The sequence below is a fragment of the Nerophis lumbriciformis genome, linkage group LG21 (genome assembly GCF_033978685.3).
Source record: "Nerophis lumbriciformis linkage group LG21, RoL_Nlum_v2.1, whole genome shotgun sequence".
Taxonomy (NCBI): Eukaryota; Metazoa; Chordata; class Actinopteri; order Syngnathiformes; family Syngnathidae; genus Nerophis; species Nerophis lumbriciformis.
Window position 1 is genome coordinate 27,482,445 of NC_084568.2, and position 25,056 is coordinate 27,507,500.

Sequence of the window (25,056 nt, forward strand, 5' to 3'; positions counted from 1 at the left end):
AGAGTCAATGATTAATTTTTTCAGATCGGTGCTGAGTTCCTTTGACTTTCCCATTATCACGTTTGTAACCGAGTCTAATGACTGCATCACTTGAGCCCTATTTAAATGGGCTCAGAGAAGTCAACAGATGTCGTCTGTCATGTTCGTGTTTGAAGGATGAGGCTGTGTTGATAGCAAGTAACTTAGTTTAATGACTCACGTTCTCAACAAAACATACATGTGTCTCCATGCAGTCTTGCTCTACCACATTATGTGGCACGGTAAACAGCATACTAACAAGTACTGCCCCCTAGCGGTCACACATGCAATAACATCTGATTATAACATCCCCCTTTTTCTAAGACAAAATGTATTGACATGACTAATCACATTAGCTGGGTCAGTTATTTTAACAACTTCTCATTCAGCCTAACCCTGACACATATGTGCAGTATGAAAAATGTCAAATTGCATATGCTATCTCAAATCTAAGCCAATACTATTCATAACACTTTCACAACAATCAATATACATTTTGTTCAACATATTTAACATGCATTTTGACTTTTCTTTGTTTACAAGTTCAGTCTATCATGCCTTTTGATTTCTCTTGTGGACCTTCTTAACTCAGGTCCATTTGGAGTAGGTGTTTTCCAGTCAGCGTTAAAGTCCATAACAGGTGTGGGTATTACCTGAGATTCACAACAGGTTACACTGAGCTCACCAACAGTCCCTTGAGGAGTCTTTAACAGACTGCGACGATTGCGTCAGTTCTCACCGTGTACAATCGTGGAGCAACTTCTTGCAGGACTGTTGCTTTTGTACTCCATCCATCAGTATCCTCAATCCTGACTGTGTTGTTGATAGTCAGTGGAGGAAGACGCTTGGTTGTTTTGTCATAGAATTACTTTTGCATCATCTTCTGTTGTCCTAGCTTATGTTCAATCTTTGAGGAATTATTTTGCTTTATTATGTTGTTTGAATGACTCGGCAAGGTTGTTCGTAGCTTCCTCTTCATCAGCAGTTCAGCTTGTGATAGACCGCACTGAAGAGGTGATGCTCTGTAGCTCAATAAAGCCAGATACGGTTCCGAGTCACTGTCAGCTGCTTTCTTTAGGAGTTGCTTGAGAATGTGAACTCCTTTTTCCGCTTGCCCGTTTGATTGTGCATAATGTGGGCTTGACGTCACATGCTGGAAATCATATTCCACTGCAAACTTCTGACATTCTTTGCTGCTGAAACATGGGCTGTTGTCGCTCACTACCGTGTGTGGAATGCCATGCCTGGCGAAGATAGTGTGTTATTACACAAGTTGACGTTAAGCTTGCTAGTAGCGCCATCTCAGGGAAGTTTGAGTATTAATCCACTACCACTAAATAATCTTTACCTCTGAGATGAAACAAGTCCATTCCTACTTTGTGACATGGTGCAGGTGGCACCTCAGCAACCACCATAGGCTCTTTGCTCTGCTTGTTCCTGTGTCTCTGGCATGTTTCACATTTATTTATGAGAGTTTCAATGTGTTTGTTCTGTCCGGGCCAGAAAACCGACTCTCTCGCCCTCCTTTTGCATTTTTCGATGCCGAGATGGCCTTCATGAATCCTGTGAAAAATGTCCATTCTCAAAGCCTGTGGAATAACAATCCTGCCCTTTTTCAACAGTAGTCCACCCACAGTACTGAGCTCACCTCTGACGTGGTAAAATTGTGGACATGAGCCAGCCGGCCATCCCTCATCCATGTTCCTCATGACATGCTGTAGCTCAGCATCTGTTGCTGTAGCCTCAGCTATTTGTGTTGACTTTGTGTCTGACACAGGCAGTGTAGCAGACACCATGTTCACATGACACTATATGTCCTCATCTGTTGCACTCACACTGTCGCCTGTAGTTGCTCTGGATAGGGCATCAGCAAGGACTAGGTGTTTACCTGGAGTATATATCAGTTCAAAATCATACCTTTGCATCTTCATCATTAACCGTTGAATCCGCGGTGACATTTCTTTCAGATTCTTTTTGATAATGGCAACCAGCGGTCGGTGATCAGTTTCAACTGTGAAGGACGGCAGGCCGTACACATAGCTATGAAACCGCTCCAAACCATATGCCAGTCCCAAACATTCTTTTTCGATCTGAGCGTATCGACATTCAGACTTTGTCATAGCTCGAGATGCATAGGCTACCGGTTTCCAGTGCTCGCCCTCAGCCTGGAGTAGAACGGCACCAATACCATCTTTGGAAGCATCTGTTGACACTTTTATCCTCTTTGTGTGGTCATAAAATGACAACACAGGTGCCGTAGTCAGCGTGTTCTTGAGTTTTTGCCACTCATGCTCATGTTTTACTGTCCATTTGAACTCTCAGTCCCTGTGCAGAAGCTCTCATATGCAAGATGTCTTTGCTGTCAGATTGGGGAATTAATTTACCAATAAAATTTACCATCCCCATGATGCGTAGCACACCGGTTTTGTCTGTGGGCCTTGGCATGTTCTGTATTGCACATATTTTTTCTTGATCTGGTTGGACACCACGTGCAAACAGCCTGTCTCCAAGGAAAAGGATCTCCTGAACACCAAACTCACATTTACTCTTGTTGAGTTTTAGTCCATACTTTTGTGTGCGTTCCATAACTCTGTTCAGTCTCTCATTGTGTTTTGGGCTGTGGATCCCCATATGACGATGTCATCAATGTAGACTCAAACTCCATCCAAGCCCTCGATGATCTGCTCCATCGCTCTGTGAAATATTTCAGGTGCTGACTTTATTCCAAAAGTCAGTCTGAGAAAGCAGTGCCTGCCGAAGGGCGTATTAAAGGTACAGTACTTTGTGCTGCTTTCACTCAGTTTCAGCTGCCAGAAGCCTTGTGAGGCGTCAAGCTTTGTGAAGTAGCTGGCACGTGACATTTCGCTGATGATCTCTTCACATGTAGGTATTTGATAATGTTCACGCTTTATGCTCTCATTTAGATCTTTAGGGTCCACACATATTCTCAACTCACCATTCTTTTTCTTTGTGATGACCATTGAGTTGACCCAGTCTGTAGGCTCATTAAACTTTTTGATCACCCCCAGCATGATCATTCTCACGAGTTCTTTATTTCGGCTAGTGGGGCTGGAACTCTGCGCGCTGCATGCACAACTGGTTGGGCATCTTCTTTCAATTGTATTTTATATGTGAAGGGCAAAACACCAAAACCCTTGAAAACATCTGGAAAGTTCTGAACAATTGTTTCCATAGAGTCATTTGTTGGGATAATGCTATACACTCTTTTCACAAGTGCCAGTTCTTCTCAGGCTTTGTCACCCAGAAGTGATTCACGTCCCTCATTCACAACAAAGAAGCATAGGTGGTACACTTTTCCTTTAACTGTGACACTCAACCTGCATGTGCCCAAACATTTAATTGGTTGTCCATTGTAGTCTTTCAGTCCAGATTATTTTCTTTTTATTTGTGGCTTATTTTTCATTGCCTTTACATCACAGTTGCTTATGAGATTTGCTTTCGCACCCGTGTCCAATCTCATGGTGACTACAGTCCCATTTATCATTAGAGTAGATATCCATTTATCTTCTCCAGTGACGTCATTTACATTGTCTGGTTTACTTATTTGTTCACTTTCCAAATTTACCATTCCAACAAAGAATTTGTCACTGAGATCAGGCTCATCTATGTTTACAGTTTTTCCTTTCTTCCCCTCTTTCCATTTGGAGAAACACTGTTTAGCAAAATGATTCTTGCCTTGGCAACTGGAGCATTGCTTACCAAACGCTGGACATTGTCTAGGCTTGTGCTTTGTGCCGCAGCGCTTGCAGCTTATCATCACGTCCTCCGACTGCCATGCAGGCCGGGTCTGTGTGCGCGGTCTCTGTTGATACGACACTGCTCCTACCGCTGCCGCGCTGTCGCTTTGCGTCTCGCTGAACGTCCTCACGTGCTTTTGGGACAGCTCACTCGCCTGGCAGATCTTAATGGCTCCCGCCAGCGTCAGCTCCATCTCTCGTAGTAGCCTCTCTCTGACCTTTTTATCCTCCACGCCGAAGACTATCTGGTCCCGGATCATGGAGTCCTTCAGCGTGGCAAAGTTGCAGGACTGCGCCTTTAGCCGCAAGTCCGTCAGGAAGCTATCGAATGGCTCATGCTGCCGCTGCGTACGAGACCGAAACACGTACCTCTCGTTCTTCTTCGGAGAACAGTGAGCGTCAAATTTGCCAAGCACTACATCCAACTTTCCATTATCGTCAGGAGTGTCAAACACAAACGTGTTAAAAACTTCTATGGCCTATGGCCTGTGGCCCTGCTATCGTTAGCAGCAGCACTACCTTTCTCGCCTCCGGCGTGTCCCATAGCCGCAACGTACAGGTGAAACTGCTGTTTGAAGGTGCGCCAGTTCTAGTCGACATTCCCCGTTAGTTTCAAACTTCCGGTGGTTTTAAATCCATGTCGTCAAGTCGAATTTACTCCTGGTACCATGTCATGTTCGTGTTTGAAGGATGAGGCTGTGTTGATAGCAAGTAACTTAGTTTAATGACTCACGTTCTCAACAACATACATGTGTCTCCATGCAGTCTTGCTCTACCACTTTATTTGGCACTGTAAGCAGCATACTAACTAGTACTGCCCCCTAGCGTTCATACATGTAATAACATCCGATCATAACAGTCAATCATAATCACTTTGTAATCACTCAAGTTAAGAGGCCATGCCATGAAGCTAATTGGATTTGAACTGGTCCTTTACAGAGAGTAAATGGGATAATGAAAAAGGAGGATTACCTCCAAATTCTTCAGGACAACTTAAAATCATCAGCCCGGAGGTTGGGTGTTGGGCGCAGTTGGGTGTTCCAACAGGACAACGACCCCAAACACACTTCAAAAGTGGTCAAGGAATGTCTAAATCAGGCTAGAATTAAGGTTTTAGCATGGCCTTCCCAAAGAAAGAAAACAAACACATTTAGCTGAACTGCACCATTTTTGTCAAGAGGAGTGGTCAAAAATTCAGCCAAGCTTGCCAGAAGTTTGTGGATGGCAACCAAAAGCGCCTTATTGCAGTGCAACTTGCCAAGGGACATGTAACCAAATATTAGCATTGCTGTATGTATACTTTTGACCCAGCAGATTTGGTCACATTTTCAGTAGACCCATAATAAATTCATGAAAGAACCAAACATCATGAATGTTTTTTGTGACCATCAAGTATGTGCTCCTATCACTCTATCACAAAAAAATAAGACTTGTTGAAATTATTGGAAACTCAAGACAGCCATGACATTAGGTTAACACCTTTTAGTGTGGATATGCTGCATTCTTACCTGCGGTAATCAATGTTGAGGTTGGCAGTCACCAATGGTCCAGAGATGTACGCTGCATTTGTCCCTGTCACAGAATCAATCATGGTGGCTATTGCCCCCCCGTGGACATGTCTGGAAGTACAATCATTACAATGTTCAACAAGTCAAGATGTTGGAGTTAATTTAATCCATCCATCCATTGTTTACCGCTTGTCCCTGTCAGGATCGCGGGGATGCTGGAGCCTATCCCAGCTGAAGGCGGGGTACACCCCGGACAAGTCGCCACCTCACCGCAGGGCCAACACAGATAGACAGACAACATTCACACTCACATACTAGTCATTTAGATTCAGACAGACATGAATGCAGACGGCTAGCTAGATGAATAGATTTGTTTTTCTTAAATGACCCTCATCCCATTCTCAAATACAACTTAACAAGAAAACAAAACTGGCATGCCCAAAAAAGAGCCAAAACAGTATACATTTTCAATAAAGAAAAGAAAGTTGTAATATTACAGGAAATAATTTGTGCAGTAATTTCATAATGTGAGGGAAAACTTTAAAAGTTTAAATATTAAAGACAAAATTTATATTTTTTTTTATTCAGACTTTTTTTAATATGTATAACACTTTACAATATCTACATGGGTTGATTTACAAAATGTAAAATCTTAAAGTGGCCCCCGTAGCCTTAAATTAATTAGAATGCGGCCCCGAGTGAAAAATGTTTAGACACTTTTCGATTTACGAACTTTTAGGTCAAGCCAAATGTGCCTCAGTGTGCGGACCATGTGTCTATGTACGAACGCTTCACTTGTTCATTTATTCATTTTGTGTTCCACTTGCAGGCAAAAAGCCGGGCGCAGCATTTTAGTGAGGAGGCGCAGCCCCCTACGTCACTTACTGCACATTACAGTACACTATTAGTCACTCACTAGTCATTGCTTCAGCGTGTGCACCTTTTTGCTTTGTGTTTTTGCACCTTCTGACATGTTTTGTCCATTTTGCCAACTCTATATGAGTCCCAAAAACTCTAGACCAGCGTGGAAAGAAGGAGGGAAACAAATAAAGACTATTCGCAATTTATGCCGCTCACAAGTATGGAAGAATTAACGACGCAGGCTTCCTACTAAAGCAAGTTTTAATTTTGATGAGAGCTGACTTTTTGGGGAAAATATGCCAGAGCAGACTTGTTTCACAGTAGAGGAAAAGACTATCTCTGCTTAAGTAGCACCCACTTCCTCCTTTGCCGATACTAATGTGGGTGTAATTTTTTTTTTTTAATGTTTATTAGTGAAGCAATATGGTTGTAAAGTTAAAAATAATAATAATGGATTAGATTTTATATTGCGCTTTTCTATTATTAGATACTCAAAGCGCTCACAGAGAAGTGGGAACCCATCATTCATTCACACCTGGTGGTGGTTAGCTACATTTGTAGCCACAGCTGCCCTGGGGTAGACTGACAGAAGCGAGGCTGCAAGTTTGCGCCTACGGCCCCTCCGACCACCACCTATCATTCACTCATCATTCATTCACCAGTGTGAGCGGCACCGGGGGAAAGGGTGAAGTGTCCTGCCCAAGGACACAATGACAGCGATTTGGATGTCAAGAGGCAGGGAGCGAACCTGCAACCCTCAAGTTTCGGCACGGCCGCTCTACCCACTATGCCATATCGCCCCTTGTGATTTCTAATCGTTTGTGAGGGCACCAGTGTGACTTCCGTGTGCGCGCATGTTGGCAGAGCAGCGAATACAGCACAGTTCAGATTGTTATTACAGAGAAAGCTCTTCCATCACCCCCTTGTTATGTTTGATATGCAAGAACTGTATAGCACTTTATAATGTGTTCAAAGTGTACAAATGTTCACTAAAATATGGACTATTGTCGATGCTCGAAGTCATTATTCATATTTACATTGTTTTTTTTCATGGAGAAATTTGCTTCACTATACAAATATGTCGATTTATGAACCCTGTTCAAGAACCAATTAAGTTTGTAAATTGTGGGCCCACTGTAGATTGATAGCTGAATAGACAAAAGGATGGATGGAGAGACTGACAGATGGCTCACCCTGGAGGCCCCTCCAGCAGGTGTCCAGCCTGAAAAATGCAGACAGTCCTCTGCTCTTCTTTGTTAAGAAAAACAACATACTCAAAGGCAGCTCCAGGGGTTTTTATGCTGCGGGTAAATAGACGATTTTTGGACTGGATTAATTTACTGAGGTAGGCGCCACCTGAGAGAGAGAGAGAAACATAAAAGTTTTATAAGAGTCAGTGTGTGAGATGTTTTTTCATATTTGGCTTTTGATTGGGTTGGGTGTAAGTTTGCGTCAGTCAATGCTGTCCACCTGTAGCATACTTGAGGGTGCGATTGTAGCTTGGCAGTCTCCTCCAGGAGCCCCGATTTTTCTCCCCAGTTTCAGTCTCCACCTCACACTGGCTATTGTAGTAGTTGTACAAGCGCATCATTTCTGCACTCCATGAGGAGTTAGGCAGGCTAAAGTCCCGAGGCTTAAAAGACAAGGAGAAGGGCAGCCCCTAAGGAGAAAGACAGGGTGACAATTAGTATAAGGCATCATTTTGTACTGACATGCTGCTATTTGAGTGCATAAGTGCATTTGCACATCAAAATATGGTGAACTGTCAGTACCCGAACGTTACATTCTAACCGTGCAAAAAGATGTGTGTGCAGTGAGGGGCCCTTACCACTGCTAAAAGCCACCGTCTTGGATACTTAGCAGAGAAAGAGGGACTAACTGAAGTGGTTGCAATTCACAAAAAAAAGAGAGAAGAAGAGAAAGTAAATACAGTAGTACCTCAACTTACAGGCTTAAGTGGTTCTGTGTCTGAGTTTTCAACTCAAAACACTTGTACCAGTGACAAACACAGTGGAAAACAAAATGATCACAAAACCAAATACCAAATACCTGTGGAAATATTTCAGTTTTAAACCTTTGGAACAAGAGGAGACTATCAACACTGAGGAAACCAGTTTACAGAATTTGCGTAAGAATGGCAGCAACAAAAAAAATCAAACACGACAACTTGCATGCCTACTTGAAACACAACTGGTAAAAGACGTGCACATAAAGATGCAGAGCCTATGACCTGACAGTCCACACTTACTGAGGTGTTTGGTGAACAAGGTCAGTGCTAAAAAGCAACGCAAAAATAGTCTGCGCTCACAGAAAGTGTGGTCAATATATATGCTGCCATTTAATATTGTTATAAAACTAGCAATTAAAAAAAACGCTGCAAATATTTGATAGACATTTGTCGTTGTCATGTCATGTTGGTGTTTCCTTGCTCGGAATCTGCCAGACCTGTTAATACATCTGCTTATACTGTAGGGCGTAGGTGTCAAACTTGGCCCGCTGTGTAATTTCATTTTTTTTACCCAGAACCCCTTGCAGCACTAACTCTTCCGGGACGCTACAATATACACCCCCGCTACCTCCAAACCCCGCCCCCCCAACCCCGCCCACCTCAGTGAGCTGGCCTTTCCGTGTGACATCTCAAGCCATCTTGATGCGCTGAACCTGCAGCTACAGGGGCGGGGCCGCATCATCACAGATACAGTATGTACTCGTCAGTGAGAGCTTTTAAAACCAAACTCTGCCTGTGGGAGAATCAGCTGCTGCAAGGAAACCTTGGCCATTTCCCCTGCTGCCAAACCATAAAAACGCAGATCTCTACCGCCGTGTGCGCACAGTTTGCTGAAAAACTCAGTGTACTCGGCGCTGAGTTTAACCGGCGATTTGGCGACTTTGATGGTCAGAAATGTAGATTTGAACTGCTTAGTAATCCCTTCGCAGTTGATGTGGAAAAAGCACCAATTAACCTCCAAATGGAGCTGATTGAACTCCAGTGTGATGACACGCTGAAGTCAAAGTATGATGCTGTTGGCGCCACACAGTTTCCACAATTCATCCCTGACACAATACCTGACGAAAACGTCTCACAGGATACGTCTGACTGATGAACACCTTCGTTCGATAATGAAGGTTGCCTCAGCTCAAAGCCTGAGCCCCGACATTAATGAACTAGCATCCAAGAAAAGATGCCAGGTATCTGGCTTTGGCACATCAGATTAGATCAGTGTGTTGCAAACTGAGCAGTAAAAAGTCCTGAATGGTTGATTTATTCATTGTTATTTTATTTTCAAATTTATTAGCCTGTGGAAAAAGTTAATGTTGATATTTACCTCAGAAGGCTGCAAATAGAAAAGAGGCATTGAATTTTTTATTTAAATTGTATTTAATATGCGATTGATGTTTTTCGTTTGTTTTTTGAAAGTTGATTTTGCACTATTAAGTTGTATAAGTGTTGCTTGTTCCATATTCAGTGTTAAAGTAAATTAGTGTAGCAAACTGAGCAATAATTAACGTTTTATTCATGCACTTTCTCTTGCTACTTCAAGGCTTGAATGCTTGATTCATTCATTATTGTTATCTTATTTTCACATGTTTTATTAGCCTGTGGAAAAAGTTTATTTTGATATTTACCTCAGAAGGCTGCAAATACAAAAGAGGCATTCCATTTTTATTTAAATTTTATTTGATATGCCATTGATATTTTTTAATTATTATTATTATTTGATATTTGATATCGATTTTGCATGTCACTATAAAGTTATATAAGCCTTGCTTGTTCAATATTCAATGCAAAACTTGTTTGGGTCCCTATTAAAAGGTTAATTTGTTCAACCTTGGCCCGCAGCTTTGCTCAGTTTTAAATTTTGGCCCACTTTGTATTTGAGTTTGACACCCCTGCTGTAGGGTTTAAATGTTACTCTGCACATTTTGTTTAAAAGGTTCTAACTTGATTGTGAGTTAAGTAATGTACAACTCGACCTCTGCCTAAATGCTCAATATTGAAGTGCTTTATTTGGCCATTTTATTTATGGTTTTGGTTCTATATATTTGAGGGTCCTTAACCTTCTCCTTAACAGAGACAGAACCCATTTCATTGTTTTTGGTTGTGATTTTTATTCAAGTGCAACATTTTACTAACAGACAAGAGTATATTTAGAATTTGTTTGTTTTATTTAACTCGGAGATTCAAAAGTTCACATTTCAATTACAATGTAAAAATATACGAGAAATACAAGTTTATTGCATTTGAAAGGATATACTATACTACTATATGCAATATTTTGTGTATTATGATTTAATCAGTGGTTAATTTGGTCCAAAAAAATATTGACAATAATATCGTTTAACGACAACAATTTGTACGTCCAAACATCGCAGAGCAAAATTTGTTACCGTCCTAGGCCGAGCTCTTATCTCAAAGCACTCTTAAGATGGGGCACTCTTAACTTGAGGTATCACTGTATTTTAATTTATATTTTCGGTAAGTTTGCCTTGATTCATCCATTTGGACAACACTGCACTGTCAAAAGTAGTTTTTAGGATACATATCAGACCCTCCAGAATTTTAGAATGTTGCAATCGCGCCAATTCACACTATTTCAACAAATGCATGCAAATTTTAATTACGCTCAAATATTAACTGTCTGACCAATCAAATGTGGTCCAGCATCCACTGTTTCTTGTTTAGTCAAACCAGGAACAGCAACACGTAACAACTATCTCAACTCCAATTTGCTCTAACGCAGAGGTGTCACAGTCATTTTAGTTCAGGGGCCGCATGGAGGAAAAACTATTCCCACTTGGGCTGGATGGATAAAATCATTGCATAATAACTTAAAAATAAAGACAACTTCAAAATTGCTTTCTTTGTCTTACTGCGGCCAAAAAAAAACAAGCACATTCTGAAAACGTACACATAGGGATGATGTTCGAAAACGGTTCTCCCGATAGTTCGATAAGAAAAGAACCGATTCCATGGATTCAAATCCCTTTTAGAGAACCGGTTCCCGTTATCGAAGCCACTATTCCGTATTTTCGCGACCATAGGGCGCACCGTATTAAAAGGCGCCGTTTCAGTTACAGGTGCTATTTCTGTATTTAACGCATAAATAAGGCGCAGCATATTTTTGGGCGCAGGAATGGTTAAACATACGCTAGCTTAAAACATACGCTAGCATGCATGGACGCTGTTTTAAAAAGGCAGCAGGAGCAAAGCTGAGTTCGGTTGTACTTTATTGAAGTATTAATAAATAAATATAAATGATAAATGGGTTATACTTGTATAGCGCTTTTCTACCTTCAAGGTACTCAAAGCGCTTTGACAGTATTTCCACATTCACACACACATTCACACACTGATAGCGGGAGCTGCCATGCAAGGCGCTAACCAGAAGCCATCAGGAGCTAGGGTGAAGTGTCTTGCCCAAGGACACAACGGACGTGACTAGGATGGTAGAAGGTGGGGATTGAACCCCAGTAACCAGCAACCCTCCGATTGCTGGCACGGCCACTCTACCAACTTCGCCACAAATCCATCAAAGTCCTCATCTTCCATCCATCCATCCATTTTCTACCGCTTGTCCCTTTTGGGGTCGCTGGAGCCTATCTCAGCTACATTCGGCATCTTCTGTGTCCGAAATGAACAGCTGGGCAAGTTCTCCATCAAACACGCCAGATTCCCTCTCGTCATTGTCAAAGTCAGTCTCGTTGTCCATTAGCATAGCAAGCTAAGACAACAGTAAGAGCCGACTTCTCTTGCCCCGTTGTGCGTATCAATTCGCTACCGTGCTGGTCCCTTTCTTCTCCAGTGTGCTTCACCGAGATGTCGAAAGTGAGCGTCCATATTGGTGATGTGTTTGTCGGCAATTTTTGTTATTTACAACGCACATAACAGCACTATATGTTCACTGGGAGCGTGCCTTTAGCGTACTCTCACCTGAAACCTTCACCCTATAACGGCCGCATGCTGTCCTCAGTCACGTCCGCTTTTCCTCCATATAAACAGCGTGCCGGCCCAGTCATATAACATCTATGGCAGGGGTGCTCATTACGTCGATCACGAGCTACCGGTCGATCGTGGAGGGTGTGTCAGTCGATCACCAGCCAGGCATTACAAAAATAGTCCTAAAAATGAGCGATCATAAATCTTCACTATGACGTCACTTTCGTCAATTGATTGACATTCACGGCACCCGAGGGTCTTCTGAGATGACGCTGGCTGCTGCCAGCTCATTAAAATTACCGACAGGAAGGCGATAAACACTTTATTTCAACGGACTCTGGCGCCGTACCTGTCGTCAAAACTCCAAAGACCGACTGCACAGTTGCACAATAAAAGCTCTGCTTCATCCTGCCTGCGCTAACAAAATAACAGTCTCAGAAAGCTGGCAAGCTACGGAGTTTGCCGACAATGTATTTCTTGTAAAGTGTATACATGGGAGTACGGAAGCTGGATAAATAAGATGCCAAAAACCAACCACTTCCATGTCGTATTGGACAGAAAGGAGGACTTTTTTCTCCTCCTTTCGAAAATGCGGACATTATCAGCACCACTGTCTGATTCCAATCAATGCAAGTCATCAGAATCAGGTAATACACCAACTTATATTCTTGTCTTCATGAAAGAAAGGAATCTATATGTGTTAAACATGCTTGTATTATCTTTAAACACTTTTAACTTATTAACAATATTAACTATATGTGTTAAACATGCTTGTATTATCTTTAAACACCTTTAACTTATTAACAATATTAACTATATGTGTTAAACATGCTTGTATTATCTTTAACCACCTTTAAGTTGTTAACAATATTAACTATATGTGTTAAACATGCTTGTATTATCTTTAACCACCTTTAAGTTGTTAACAATATTAACTATATGTGTTAAACATGCTTGTATTATCTTTAACCACCTTTAAGTTGTTAACAATATTAACTATATGTGTTAAACATGCTTGTATTATCTTTAAACACCTTTAACGTATTACCAATATTAACTATAAGTGTTAAACATGCTTGTATTATCTTTAAACACCTTTAACTTGTTAACAATATTAACTATATGAGTTAAACATGCTTGCATTATCATTAAACATCTTTAACTTGTTAACAATATTAACTATATGTGTTAAACATGCTTGCATTATCTTTAAACACCTTTAACTTATTAACAATATTAACTATATGTGTTAAACATGCTTGTATTATCATTAAACACCTTTAACTTGTTAACAATATTAACTATATGTATTAAACATACTTGTATTTTCATTAAACACCTTTAATTTATTAACAATATTAACTATATGTGTTAAACATGCTTGCATTATCATTAAACATCTTTAACTTGTTAACAATATTAACTATATGTGTTAAACATGCTTGCATTATCTTTAAACACCTTTAACTTATTAACAATATTAACTATATGTGTTAAACATGCTCGTATTTTCATTAAACACCTTTAACTTGTTAACAATATTAACTATATGTATTAAACATACTTGTATTTTCATTAAACACCTTTAATTTATTAACAATATTAACTATATGTGTTAAACATGCTTGTATTATCATTAAACACCTTTAACTTGTTAACAAAAACATATATTTCATAAATAAGTAAATATAAATCATATATATGAATGAGGTAGATCCCCACGACTTGATCAATTGAAAAGTACCTCGCCTGCAGAAAAAGTGTGAGCACCCCTGATCTATGGCTTTTGGAACTCAGTGCACACACAACAACCTATATGGATTCGATAAGAGATTCGATAAGGAATCGGGTAAATAAGAGGATTCGATAATGGGAACGAACATTACGAACATCATCCCTACTTACACACTCTTGGCAAAACACTAAGTTAGTTGAAAATTCTGAGGAAAAGATTGGTACAGTTTCAAAACACCATGAAGAACACAATGAACTTAGACTTTGTCTCAGTCAGTGTATTTACAAAGCCATTAAACTTTAAGCACTTCCTGTTTAGCATTCTCATGTTGGCAGTTCACAATTAGAGACGTGTTTGGAAAAGCAATTATTGAGTGTTTCCTCAAACCGCCACATTGGTGACATCCACAACACATTAATTTATCATCATTCAAATATTACGATTATAATATAATTAAAACAATTGTCAAAATGACACCATAATAGCCGCATTAAAGGTAACATAACTACAAACTTAACCAATATGAACATGGTAGATTTAAGCAAAAAATAAAATAGAACAAACAACAAATGTAAAAACACACATTTTTACAATGGAATTTAGAGTGCACATCGTCATCAAATTGCGAACGCTGCATGGAACTCCAACTACAAAGATTCAGTTCATAAAATCAATTACGTGACAATCGGCCACTGATCTATTATCTCCATTAAAGCAACGGCTTGTGACCGCCCCGATCAAGGCGGTTTGAGATGTGTGTGATTGTTTGCTCTGTGTTAGATTATTTTTGTACCAAATGAAAGGCACATAGGTTGATAATGTAGTTTACATTTCACAAAAATGTCTCAATGTAAAAACTTACAGGTCTGAGTTAAAGAAGTGAAATAAATCAGCACACGCCAAATTTTACGCCTCGAGATCCTTCGAAATTTTACCAGAAAAAAGTTTTAGATTCTTTACTTATAGTTTCAGACATTTTTATACATATTTGTCCGTACAATCCTGAAATACAAAGTCAGTCTGAATATCTGATCATGGTTTTTGAGTGTCCGCAAAATGTTTGTCTGAAACTGCAGCGGCCATCATGGCTGCCGACGTTGCATCGCCTCGGACAAGCAAAACAAACATTTGTGTAACATTTCATCCAGGAAAAAAACTCAACTCATATGGTCAGATACTATCATACTAATGCACAATTATTTGTGCTAAAACCCCACTATAAAATTCCAGGAGATATTGACGTTAAGAGATATTTTTCTGTTAATTGTAACATTGCTACTTAATTTAATTAGATAGTTAAAAATTAATGAATCAAGTTTTTTTTTTCATTAAGTGATTTTCTTTGAACTAATCATCCATTTACTTTTTATTGTATGCAAATAAGGGAGCATAGATTTTTTTTTACTTTGTAACACCTATCATAATGGTTCAAGTACCTTAGGAAAGCCTTTTCTGAGGTCTTTGCGATGGTTGTTGTTTTTTAATTTAGATATTTTGCATTTTTAATTTTTTTGTCACGTATCGACTATAATCAAACAATTAGCTTCATCGCAATCCTTGAAATAAGCTGCAACAAAAGCGTTTTAAGCTGCAACAATTACAAACAAAGCTTACAACATCGTGGAAGGACTAAAATATGAATACAATGGTATATTAGTGTTATATTACTAATATATGTTATATTAGTGTTCAATTGGAGATGCAACCTAAGGCTTGGATCAAGTGAGAAATAAAATTTTTCACACATTAAATACATCAGATTTTGTTTGATGCACAATCAATGTGTCTTAAAAAACATACACATTATATATATATATATATATATATATATATATATATATATATATATATATATATATACTGTATTTTTTTATATAAATAAATACATATACATTATATAAATAATAGATAGATAGATAGATAGATATATACACTTTATTACCAAAAGTATTTGACCACCCATCCAAATAATCAGAATCAGGTATCCTAATCACTTGACCCACAGGTGTATAAAATCAAGCACGTAGGCATGGAGACTGTTTCTACAAACATTTGTGAAAGAGCTCAGTGATTTCCACCGTGGAACTGTCATAGGATGCCACCTGTGCAACAAATCCAGTCGTGAAATTTCCTCGCTCCTAAATATTCCAAAGTCAACTGTCGGCTTTATAATAAGAAAATGGAAGAGTTTGGGAACAACAGCAACTCAGCCACAAAGTGGTAGGCCACGTAAACTGACAGAGAGGGGTCAGCGGATGCTGAAGCGCATAGTGCAAAGAGGTTGCCGACTTTCTGCACAGTCAGTTGCTACAGAGCTCCAAACTTCATGTGACCTTCCAATTAGCCCACGTACAGTATGCAGAGAGCTTCATGGAATGGGTTTCCATGGCCGAGCAGCTGCATCTAATCCATAAATCACCAAGTCCTATGCAAAGCGTCGGATGCAGTGGTGTAAAGGACGTCGCCACTGGACTCTAGAGCAGTGGAGACGCGTTCTCTAGAGGGATGAATCCTGCTTTTCCATCTGGCAATCTGATGGACGAGTCTGGGTTTGGAATTTGCCAGGAGAACTCTACATTACGGACTGCATTGTTTTTGGTGGAAGAGGAATTATGATGTGGGGGTGTTTTTCAGGAGTTGGGATGGGCCCCTGGTTCCAGTGAAAGGAACTTTGAATGCTCCAGGATACCAAAACATTTTGGACAACTCCATGCTCCCAACATTGTGGGAACAGTTTGGAGCGGGCCCCTTCCTCTTCCAACATGACTGTGCACCAGTGCACAAAGCACGGTCCATAAAGAGATGGATGACAGAGTCTGCTGTAGATGAACTTGACTGGCCTGCACAGAGTCCTGACCTGAACGCGATAGAACACCTTTGGAATAAATTAGAACGGAGACTGAGAGCCAGGTCTTCTCGACCAACATCAGTGTGTGACCTCCCCAATGTGCTTTTGGAAGAATGGTCGAAAATTCCTATAAACACACTCTGCAACCTTGTGGACAGCCTTCCCAGAAGAGTTGAAGCTGTAATAGCTGCAAAAGGAGGCAGGTGGACAAATACTTTTGGCAATAGGGTGGGTAGGTAGGTAGGTAGGTAGGTGGGTGGGTAGATAGATAGGTAGGTAGGTAGGTGGGTAGATAGGTAGATAGGTAGGTAGGTAGATAGATAGATAGATAGATAGATAGATAGATAGATAGATAGATAGATAGATAGATAGATAGATAGATAGATAGATAGATAGATAGATAGATTTGCATGAGACACTTTTATGTCAGTATTAGTATATATACTAACCAGAACATATTGGCACAAAAGTACATACCACCATGGTCCGCGCAATGCTGTTTGTGAATTGAAGGCAGGATGATGGCTGATACTTGTATGGAGTGGAAACAATGTTCTTATAAGCCTTTAGTATTCGAAACAAGCTTCTCACCATCTGTGAGTTGATTGACATGATGAAGAGCATAAAAAAACAAAACAATAATTGAACAACAGTTTTTTCTCAGGGATGTCTAAACTGAGGGAGATTCAGACGATAGCCGTTGGGGACGTAGCCGTTGCTAACTGGAGCATACACTCATAACCTGAAGCGTCGCAAAATGTAGCTAACGTCGCAGTTGTCTCTCAGCCGACATATTTTTTTAACAAACTTGTGTACAAGAATGGAAAAACTCTTGAAACAAATGACTTTAGGTAAAGCAAGTTCACCTCTGTCAACTTCCGGCATGAGGAAAAGGCAAGTCGTGATGTAATGTGTGACGTTTAGGTCAGGTGACGTATTCCTGCATTGTAATTGGGCAGAAGAGAGCTCGGCAAAAGCTACAGCGGCAACAAAATCACGCATTTATTTGTATAAATATTGTAATTTGAGTCAAACATTTTACAAAATGTATTATTAAGACAATGAACATATTTTATACCGTACGTGAGATCAAGACAAATCGTGGAGCCGCCATCTTGAAAAGGGCAACATCGCCATCTGCTGACAAGTGTAATGAATTGTCAACGCATTTAATCCATCATAACTTTCTAAATACTAAACTAATTTCCAGTTTAGTTTATAGATAGCTGGCAACAATTTCGCTGGTGGGCAAAATATAATTTGTGACTACTATTTGAGTCACAAAATACAACCTTAATAATGTTCAGTCTTTAATTGTGAAAAGTGACCATTTTCCACGGTCCACAGATTGGAGCAGGGCTATGTAGAACAATGATTTGGCGTCGTGTTTTCGTCGTTGTTTCTGCTGCTGAAATACGAGTAGACAGTCAATGTGGTGCCTAGGAATATGTTAATGCGTTCATGTTTAAGATGTGCAAAAACAAACTTCTGGCATGAATGACTTCCGGAAATTAACGTCATGTGGTGGCTACGTATATCAAATTGATTTTTTCCTGCCGTGTGATTTGGCCGAAGATGGGCTCTACTTCCTGGAGCAGGCACGTCCAGTTGTCCATGCAGCGCGAAGAGTTCCAGCAGCACTTAAAGAGCGTCTCAAAAAGGAACTGGACCGGATGACAACTGGTGTAATAAAGAAAATTGAGGAACCAACAGATTGGGTAAACTCCATGGTCTGTGTGAAAAAGAAAAATGGCGATCTAAGAATATGCATGGATCCAAAAGACTTGAATGAAAACATAAAACGTGAGCACTACCAAATACCAAAACGTGAAGAAATAGCTAGTGAGATGCCCTGCAGGTAACACCTAACGTTAGCGTAACGTTACTGTATGGTTCTCGTTTGGTTATGCAAGATGAGAACATTCTAAGAACATTCTCAGAACATATCAAAACCTATCTGACACACAAAATATTTGCCTGCAATGGAAACAGCGACCGTAGGCTTTTCGAAATGTTTTTTTCCGCAAATTTACTTTATATACATTATGTAGTAACGTTTCCCTAACGTTCCGCGAACGTGTTGTGTTTTTCGAACAATCTGACGTCAGCTGAGCTGAGTCAAGGCTGCACGCATGCGCGTAGAAGCTTCCGTGAGACAAAGACGAAGCTCGACAACGCTGCAAATTCCAGAATCCCGATAATCAGGCAATACGGTGCGCCATCCATTGATCACATGTAAGTAGATAGAAAGAGTGAAATATGAAGCACGTTTTTGTGTAACAATTTCTACCCTACATGATTAATTTCAAACCATTTTACGGTTTTAGCGTTGTGTCAAATGCGCGCCATGCTCAACTGCCGGCACCATATAAACTAGCATGCATTTCTCGTGCATATTGGCTGTTATATAGTTTCCAAATACCAACGAATGACTTCTGAAGAAGGGTGGATCTATCTGTAGCCTAGTTAAACAATAATTTTCCCCGTCAGTGTCATATTTTGAGGTCCATATGGCACGAATGTTGCCTGAACGCTCTGTTAAACATTATCACAATTTCAGAAGGGTTAAAACCATTAAAAATCAGTTCCCAGTGGCTTATTATATTTTTCGAAGTTTTTTTCAAAATTTTACCCATTACGCAATATCCCTAAAAAAATGTTATATACACCCGTCCATTTTCCTGTGACGTCACAATACAAACAAACATGGCGGATAGAACAGCAAGATATAGCGACAATAGCTCGGATTCAGACTCGGATTTCAGGGGTTGACGCGATTCAACAGATTACGCATGTATTGAAACTGATGGTTGTAGTGTGGAGGCAGGTAGCGAAAACGAAATTGAAGAAGAAACTGAAGCTATTGAGCATTGCCAACCTTGAGACCTCCGATTTCGGGAGGTGGGGGGTGGTTAAGAGGGGAGGAGTATATTGACAGCTAGAATTCACCAAGTCAAGTATTTCATACATATTATATATATATATATATATCTACATCCTGAAAATATGCAAACAAAACTGTGTTTAGATAATTGACATTTCAAACTTGCATAAATAAATATTAAGGAATATAACATAACTTGGCTTCTGAGAGTTTCAAAATGTAATGAATAAAATGCTAAAGTTGTTGATAAACAAGCTATTATTTTAATAATTAAATATGGTCATTTTAAATGAATTATTATGATAATTTAAAATCAATTATTTCAAATATGTTTATTTTAATGTATAATTCTATAGCTGGATGTAATAAGGAGTCACAAAAAAATACAAATAAAAATACAATTAATTTTGATGTTTTTAGCAAAATATGGGCGATAATAGGGCAACCCATTTTCCTTTTTTTTTTTTTTTTTTTAGAATAAACAACACAATGAAGAAGTTTCAACAGAGGGCTTATAAGCGTAGATGGGCTGCCACAACTAGGCATTTGAAGAAGCAATGCCGACAGTCAACTTTAGAATTAGAGAGTGATGATAGCGAGCAAGAGAATGACACGACAATCTTTACAACTCCAGAAACAGTGACAACCCTTCAGTACATGGATGCTGCGGAGACTGCTTCCTGCACTGCCGCGGGTGCTGACAATGCCACCTACAGTGGCCCTGATAGTGATGAGCCTGATGAAAATGATGCTGATTGGAGACTAATCGACCATCATGTCACCTTGTCATCTGATTCAGAAAATGAGAGTGATAGTGACTGCTTTGAAGATATTTTGAGGTCTGGATTATTTTATCTTCAGAATAGCTTTGCTCCAGAATCCGGAGAGCTGAGATTCCTGACAAAGAAGTCTGGGATAGGCTGCCAATTTGGGTTTTCAGGAAAACATTGACTGGTAAGGGAATATTGTCAAAGTCATATCATGTATATCTTAAACAACATAATTCATCTTGAGTCATTAGCATACTTTGAAATTTTGCAGAAGACTTTGACAAGGCCCTTCAATATGAAAAACAAGCTGAAATGTTTTCGAGCCCAGAGGAAGAAGAAATGTCAACCAAATGGAGCCACATCACCCCTGAACGTTATAGAAACGATGAGGAAGATGTGTTTGATGCTGACGGTTAGTCACTTTTCAAAGACTGTTTACTTACAATACTCAAACACTACTTAGTGGTGCATAAATGTTATTGTCTTCGTTGGTTTAGGCGAAGAGGAAATTCGGCCAAAAAAGAAGTGCAGAAAAGAGAAATTACAGATCCTCATCCAGGCACCCCCACTGCCAGTGCTCCCACCATTGAACTTTCCAAACTCCAGCGAGTACCAGACCACTTCAGCCAGTACCAGCCAATACTACACCACTCCAAGGCATCCAGGCCGACCTCACAGCCCAGCGAGAAGCAGCACTTACAGGCTCAGTCCAGACAGGAATCATGCATCCAGCTCAAGCCAGTACCAAACCACTCCAGCCAGTACGAGTCAGTACCAGACCACTCCAAGAAGCAGCAGGAATGCCCTTGAAAGTGAACGTTAGTTGGCTATTTAACTGTTGATAGGTGGTGTTAAACAGGCTGTTACAACGGGCAGTAATACGAATTACCTCTTTGACTTTTGTTGTCTTTGCAGTTTTCCAGTTAAACATGAAAGTTAAAAAAATAGTTGAGAACCAGGGAGAAATTATGCGCATGCTGAGAGGGCTGGCAGCACAGTCTGTGGGGCCAGAAGCTGTGGATGTTCAAGATCTCATTGAGAAGCCTTTCGAGACTCTTGAGCAGCTTAAGACCTTCTGTGAACAGCTCGACACTGATCTTCTGCTCAGAAAGCAGCTGGTAATTAGTTTTAATTCCCCACTGCAAAATTATCTTGCTCAGTTATCAAAAAACATGTTCTAATCAAGTACAATATTGTTGTTTATTTATTTGTATAGGTGAAAGCTCTTACTGCTCTTGGTGGGCAGAATTTGGCAGACACGGTGAGGACAATGCTGAGAAAAATTGCCACAAACAAAGTCCTGGAGCAGCTTGGTCTCCGTGGAAAGACAGGCAAAGTGGCGTTTGAGGACTTGCCCTTTTACAGAATAATAATAAGTAAGTGTTAATAATAGGTTTGCATCTTTGAACATGTTGCATGTATGCTCACAAGGTCGGTCTAGCTGTTATTATTACGGTATTTATTCTAAAGGGAATTCTAAATTGTGCTGGTGATTCCAGAGGCATGCAGGGGTGTTTACAAACAGACGACCACAGCTCAAGTAGATTGTGAGCTTGGAGAGGTCCTGAAACTGGCCACTTTTCAAAAGGGAGGTTCAAAGTTTGAGGTACGGAGAATTATGATAAGATATCCCAATTTTGAATTCCATTTTATTGAAGTTCCACTGCATGTCTTTTGAATTTGCAATTAAAACTATTTGCAGGAGAAGAGGAGGAATTAAGAGGAAGCGACGGCGAAGAAGGGCAAAGGGAAGTGTAAAAAGGAAATGGACAGTGAGATGAGTGACCAGGTAAATGATAAAGTAATTATGCCAATGTTTTATTTCAATTCATAAAGATCCCAGTTCTGTGTTGAATTTGCAATTATAAACACTTGCAGGAAGCGACGGCGAAGAAGGGCAAAGGGAAGTGTACAAAGAAAAGGGACAGTGAGATGAGTGACCAGGTAAATGATAAAGTAATTATGCCAATGTTTTAATTCAATTCATAAAGATCCCAGTTCTGTGTTGAATTTGCAATTATAAATACTTGCAGGAAGTGAAGAAGAAGAAAACAGGGAAAGGGAAAAGAACCAAGCAAACGCTAGTGAGACCAGTGAGCATTGAGCAGGTAAACAAGGAGTAAATTATGCCATGTTTTAATTTAATTCAATTTATCTACATTCCAGTGCTCTTTGTTGTATTTGTGAATATCTATAATTATTTACTTCCAGGAAGAGAACCAACAAGAAGGGACAGGAGTACACTGACGCGCACGACCAAGACCATAGCATTCCATTTCTATTCCATCCATCCATCCATCTTCTTCCGCTTATCCGAGGTCGGGTCGCGGGGGCAGCAGCCTAAGCAGGGAAGCCCAGACTTCCCTCTCCCCAGCCACTTCGTCCAGCTCTTCCTGTGGGACCCCAAGGCGTTCCCAGGCCAGCCGGGAGACAGTCTTCCCAACGTGTCCTGGGTCTTCCCCGCGGCCTCCTACCGGTCGGACGTGCCCTAAACACCTCCCTAGGGAGGCGTTCGGGTGGCATCCTGACCAGATGCCCGAACCACCTCATCTGGCTCCTCTCGATGTGGAGGAGCAGCGGCTTTACTTTGAGCTCCTCCCGGATGGCAGAACTTCCATTTCTTTTGTATTATAATTATCACTAATAAAGAATTATTGTTTAATTTTCTGTTTTGAGTGTCAGTCCTGACAATATAGCACAAAAACAGACGTAAATACCACAGCATTCCATTTCTATTGTATTATAATTATCACTAATAAAGAATTATTGTTGAATTTCCTGTTTAAATGTTAGTCCTGACAATATAGTGAAGTGAAGTGAAGTGAATTACATTTATATAGCGCTTTTTCTCAAGTGACTCAAAGCGCTTTACATTGTGAAACCCAATATCTAAGTTACATTTAAACCAGTGTGGGTGGCACTGGGAGCAGGTGGGTAAAGTGTCTTGCCCAAGGACACAACGGCAGTGACTAGGATGGCGGACGCGGGGATCGAGCCTGCAACCCTCAAGTTGCTGGCACGGCCGCTCTACCAACCGAGCTATACCGCCCCAATATAGCACAAAAACAGACGAAAATAGCATGTTCCTAAACAGTTCCCTAAACGTTCTTGCCAAACGTTCATGGCTAACGTTCTGCTAACCAAGCAAGAACTCCACAACCTCACGTTCTTTGAACGTTACAAACTAACGTTCCCATAACAATGCCACTACGTTCTCCTAACGTTCACATAACGTTCACGTGTTACCTTTTTTTGAAATATTTTTTGGAAATATTTTGCGCCAGCCAAAATATTTCTCAAAATTGGATGCGTCAAATGGCTTTTGGCAAATCAAACTAGACGAAAACAGTAGCAAATACTGCACTTTCAACACGCCTTTTGGTCGCTACTGCTTCCAACGCCTACCATTTGGGATCAAATCTGCATCAGAAATATTCCATAGAGCAATGGAACATATTGAAGGCTTGGAAGGCGTGCGAGCATACATCGACGACATTGTTGTGTGGGGAAGAACAGAAAAAGAACACAACGAACGGCTGACCAAAGTGTTGGAAAGAGTACAACAATATGGACTCAAATTAAACAAAAAGAAGTGTCAGTTTGGAGTGTCAGAGATCATTTTTCTGGGAGACAAGCTCAGTGCACATGGCGTTCAACCTGATGAAAAAATACACGCCATACAAAGAATGCTGAGTCCCACAGACAAGACAGGTGTACAGCGTATATTGGGCGTGGTCAACTATATTGGCAAATTCATCCCAAACCTTGCTGTGAAAACATCCTGCATTCGTGAACTCATTCACAATGACACAGAGTTCAAGTGGACGTCCAGGCACGAGAATGAGTGGCAGAGACTGAAGGAAACACTCACTACTGCACCTGTGCTGACGTTCTTTGACCCTACAAAGAAAACAAAGGTGTCAACAGATGCTTCAAAAGATGGACTGGGTGGAGTTTTACTACAGGCTGATGATGAACACTGGAAACCAGTAGCCTATGCATCACGATTCATGACACAGGCTGAATGTAGGTATGCTCAAATAGAAAAGGAATGTCTAGGGTTAGCATATGGCCTGCAGAGCTTCCACAACTATGTTTATGGTCTCCCTACCTTCACTGTAGAAACAGACCATCGCCCACTAGTTTCAATCATCAAGAAAAACTTGAATGACATGACACCACGAATACAACGTTTCATGATGAAGATGCAGCCATATGATTTTCAGCTCATCTACACATCTGGAAAGCACTTGATACTGGCCGATGCACTCTCAAGAGCACCCATGGAAAACAGCGGCAGTGCTACTGAAGAGCATGTACAAAACCATGTGAATATGGTGTCAGCTGCACTTCCAGTGTCAGACATAAAATCACAACAAATCGCTGAGGAAACGGCAAAAGATGAAGAGTTGCAGCGTGTTATTACCAACATGCAGAATGGATGGCCTCCACGTTCCAGCCCACGGTTCTTCCATGTTAGAGGTGAACTGAGTGTTGTGGATGGACTTTTACTGAAGCGAAACCGAATAGTCATTCCACAAACATTGAGGCAGGATATACTACAAAGAATCCATGAAGGTCATCTAGGGATTGAAAAGTGCAAGAGACGAGCACACGACACTGTATACTGGCCTGGAATCAACAAAGACATTGACAACATGATTGGCAGATGTTCAACATGTCAAAAATACAGAAACAAACAAACCAAAGAACCCATGATATTGCCTGAAGTTCTT

At 40.4% G+C, this 25,056-nt stretch overlaps 2 protein-coding genes across 5 annotated transcripts in view; one reads left to right on the plus strand and one right to left on the minus strand.

The window, feature by feature from the left end:
* Nucleotides 1–17,554, minus strand: part of LOC133620897 (nuclear receptor ROR-alpha B-like) — a 116,970-nt gene extending 99,416 nt beyond the window's left edge. The window contains exons 1-5 of the mRNA XM_061982527.1: nucleotides 17,533–17,554; nucleotides 17,144–17,260; nucleotides 7,616–7,805; nucleotides 7,339–7,501; nucleotides 5,285–5,395 (exon numbers count right to left, since the gene is read on the minus strand). Coding sequence (XP_061838511.1) covers nucleotides 5,285–5,395; nucleotides 7,339–7,501; nucleotides 7,616–7,805; nucleotides 17,144–17,260 — 581 coding nt within the window. The 5' untranslated portion in view covers nucleotides 17,533–17,554. The remainder of the gene's footprint in view (nucleotides 1–5,284; nucleotides 5,396–7,338; nucleotides 7,502–7,615; nucleotides 7,806–17,143; nucleotides 17,261–17,532) is intronic.
* A 2,460-nt stretch (nucleotides 17,555–20,014) lies between these two features.
* On the plus strand, nucleotides 20,015–23,044 carry LOC133621342 (uncharacterized). Of its 4 annotated transcripts, XM_061983372.2 has the most exons (10): nucleotides 20,015–20,504; nucleotides 20,592–20,732; nucleotides 20,818–21,138; nucleotides 21,236–21,438; nucleotides 21,537–21,696; nucleotides 21,820–21,926; nucleotides 22,023–22,109; nucleotides 22,199–22,264; nucleotides 22,354–22,428; nucleotides 22,532–23,044. In XM_061983372.2, the coding sequence occupies exons 2-7, from the start codon at nucleotides 20,633–20,635 to the stop codon at nucleotides 22,038–22,040; spliced, it is 909 nt and encodes a 302-aa protein (XP_061839356.1). In that variant the 5' UTR covers nucleotides 20,015–20,504; nucleotides 20,592–20,632; the 3' UTR covers nucleotides 22,041–22,109; nucleotides 22,199–22,264; nucleotides 22,354–22,428; nucleotides 22,532–23,044. The 4 variants fall into 4 exon arrangements, with proteins under 4 accessions (XP_061839356.1, XP_072771742.1, XP_061839358.1 ...); XM_072915641.1 differs by lacking the exon at nucleotides 22,199–22,264; XM_061983373.1 differs by lacking the exon at nucleotides 20,015–20,504 and having other exon boundaries at nucleotides 20,576–20,732.
* The last annotated feature ends 2,012 nt before the right edge of the window (nucleotides 23,045–25,056 follow it).

Coding starts and splice junctions, on each gene's coding strand:
- LOC133621342 (XM_061983372.2), top strand. CDS start 20,633: ATGTTTTCGAGCCCAGAGGAAGAAGAAATGTCAACCAAATGGAGCCAC. Junction 20,733..20,817: donor AGATGTGTTTGATGCTGACG/GTTAGTCACTTT, acceptor TCGTTGGTTTAG/GCGAAGAGGAAATTCGGCCA. Junction 21,697..21,819: donor CTTTTACAGAATAATAATAA/GTAAGTGTTAAT, acceptor TGGTGATTCCAG/AGGCATGCAGGGGTGTTTAC.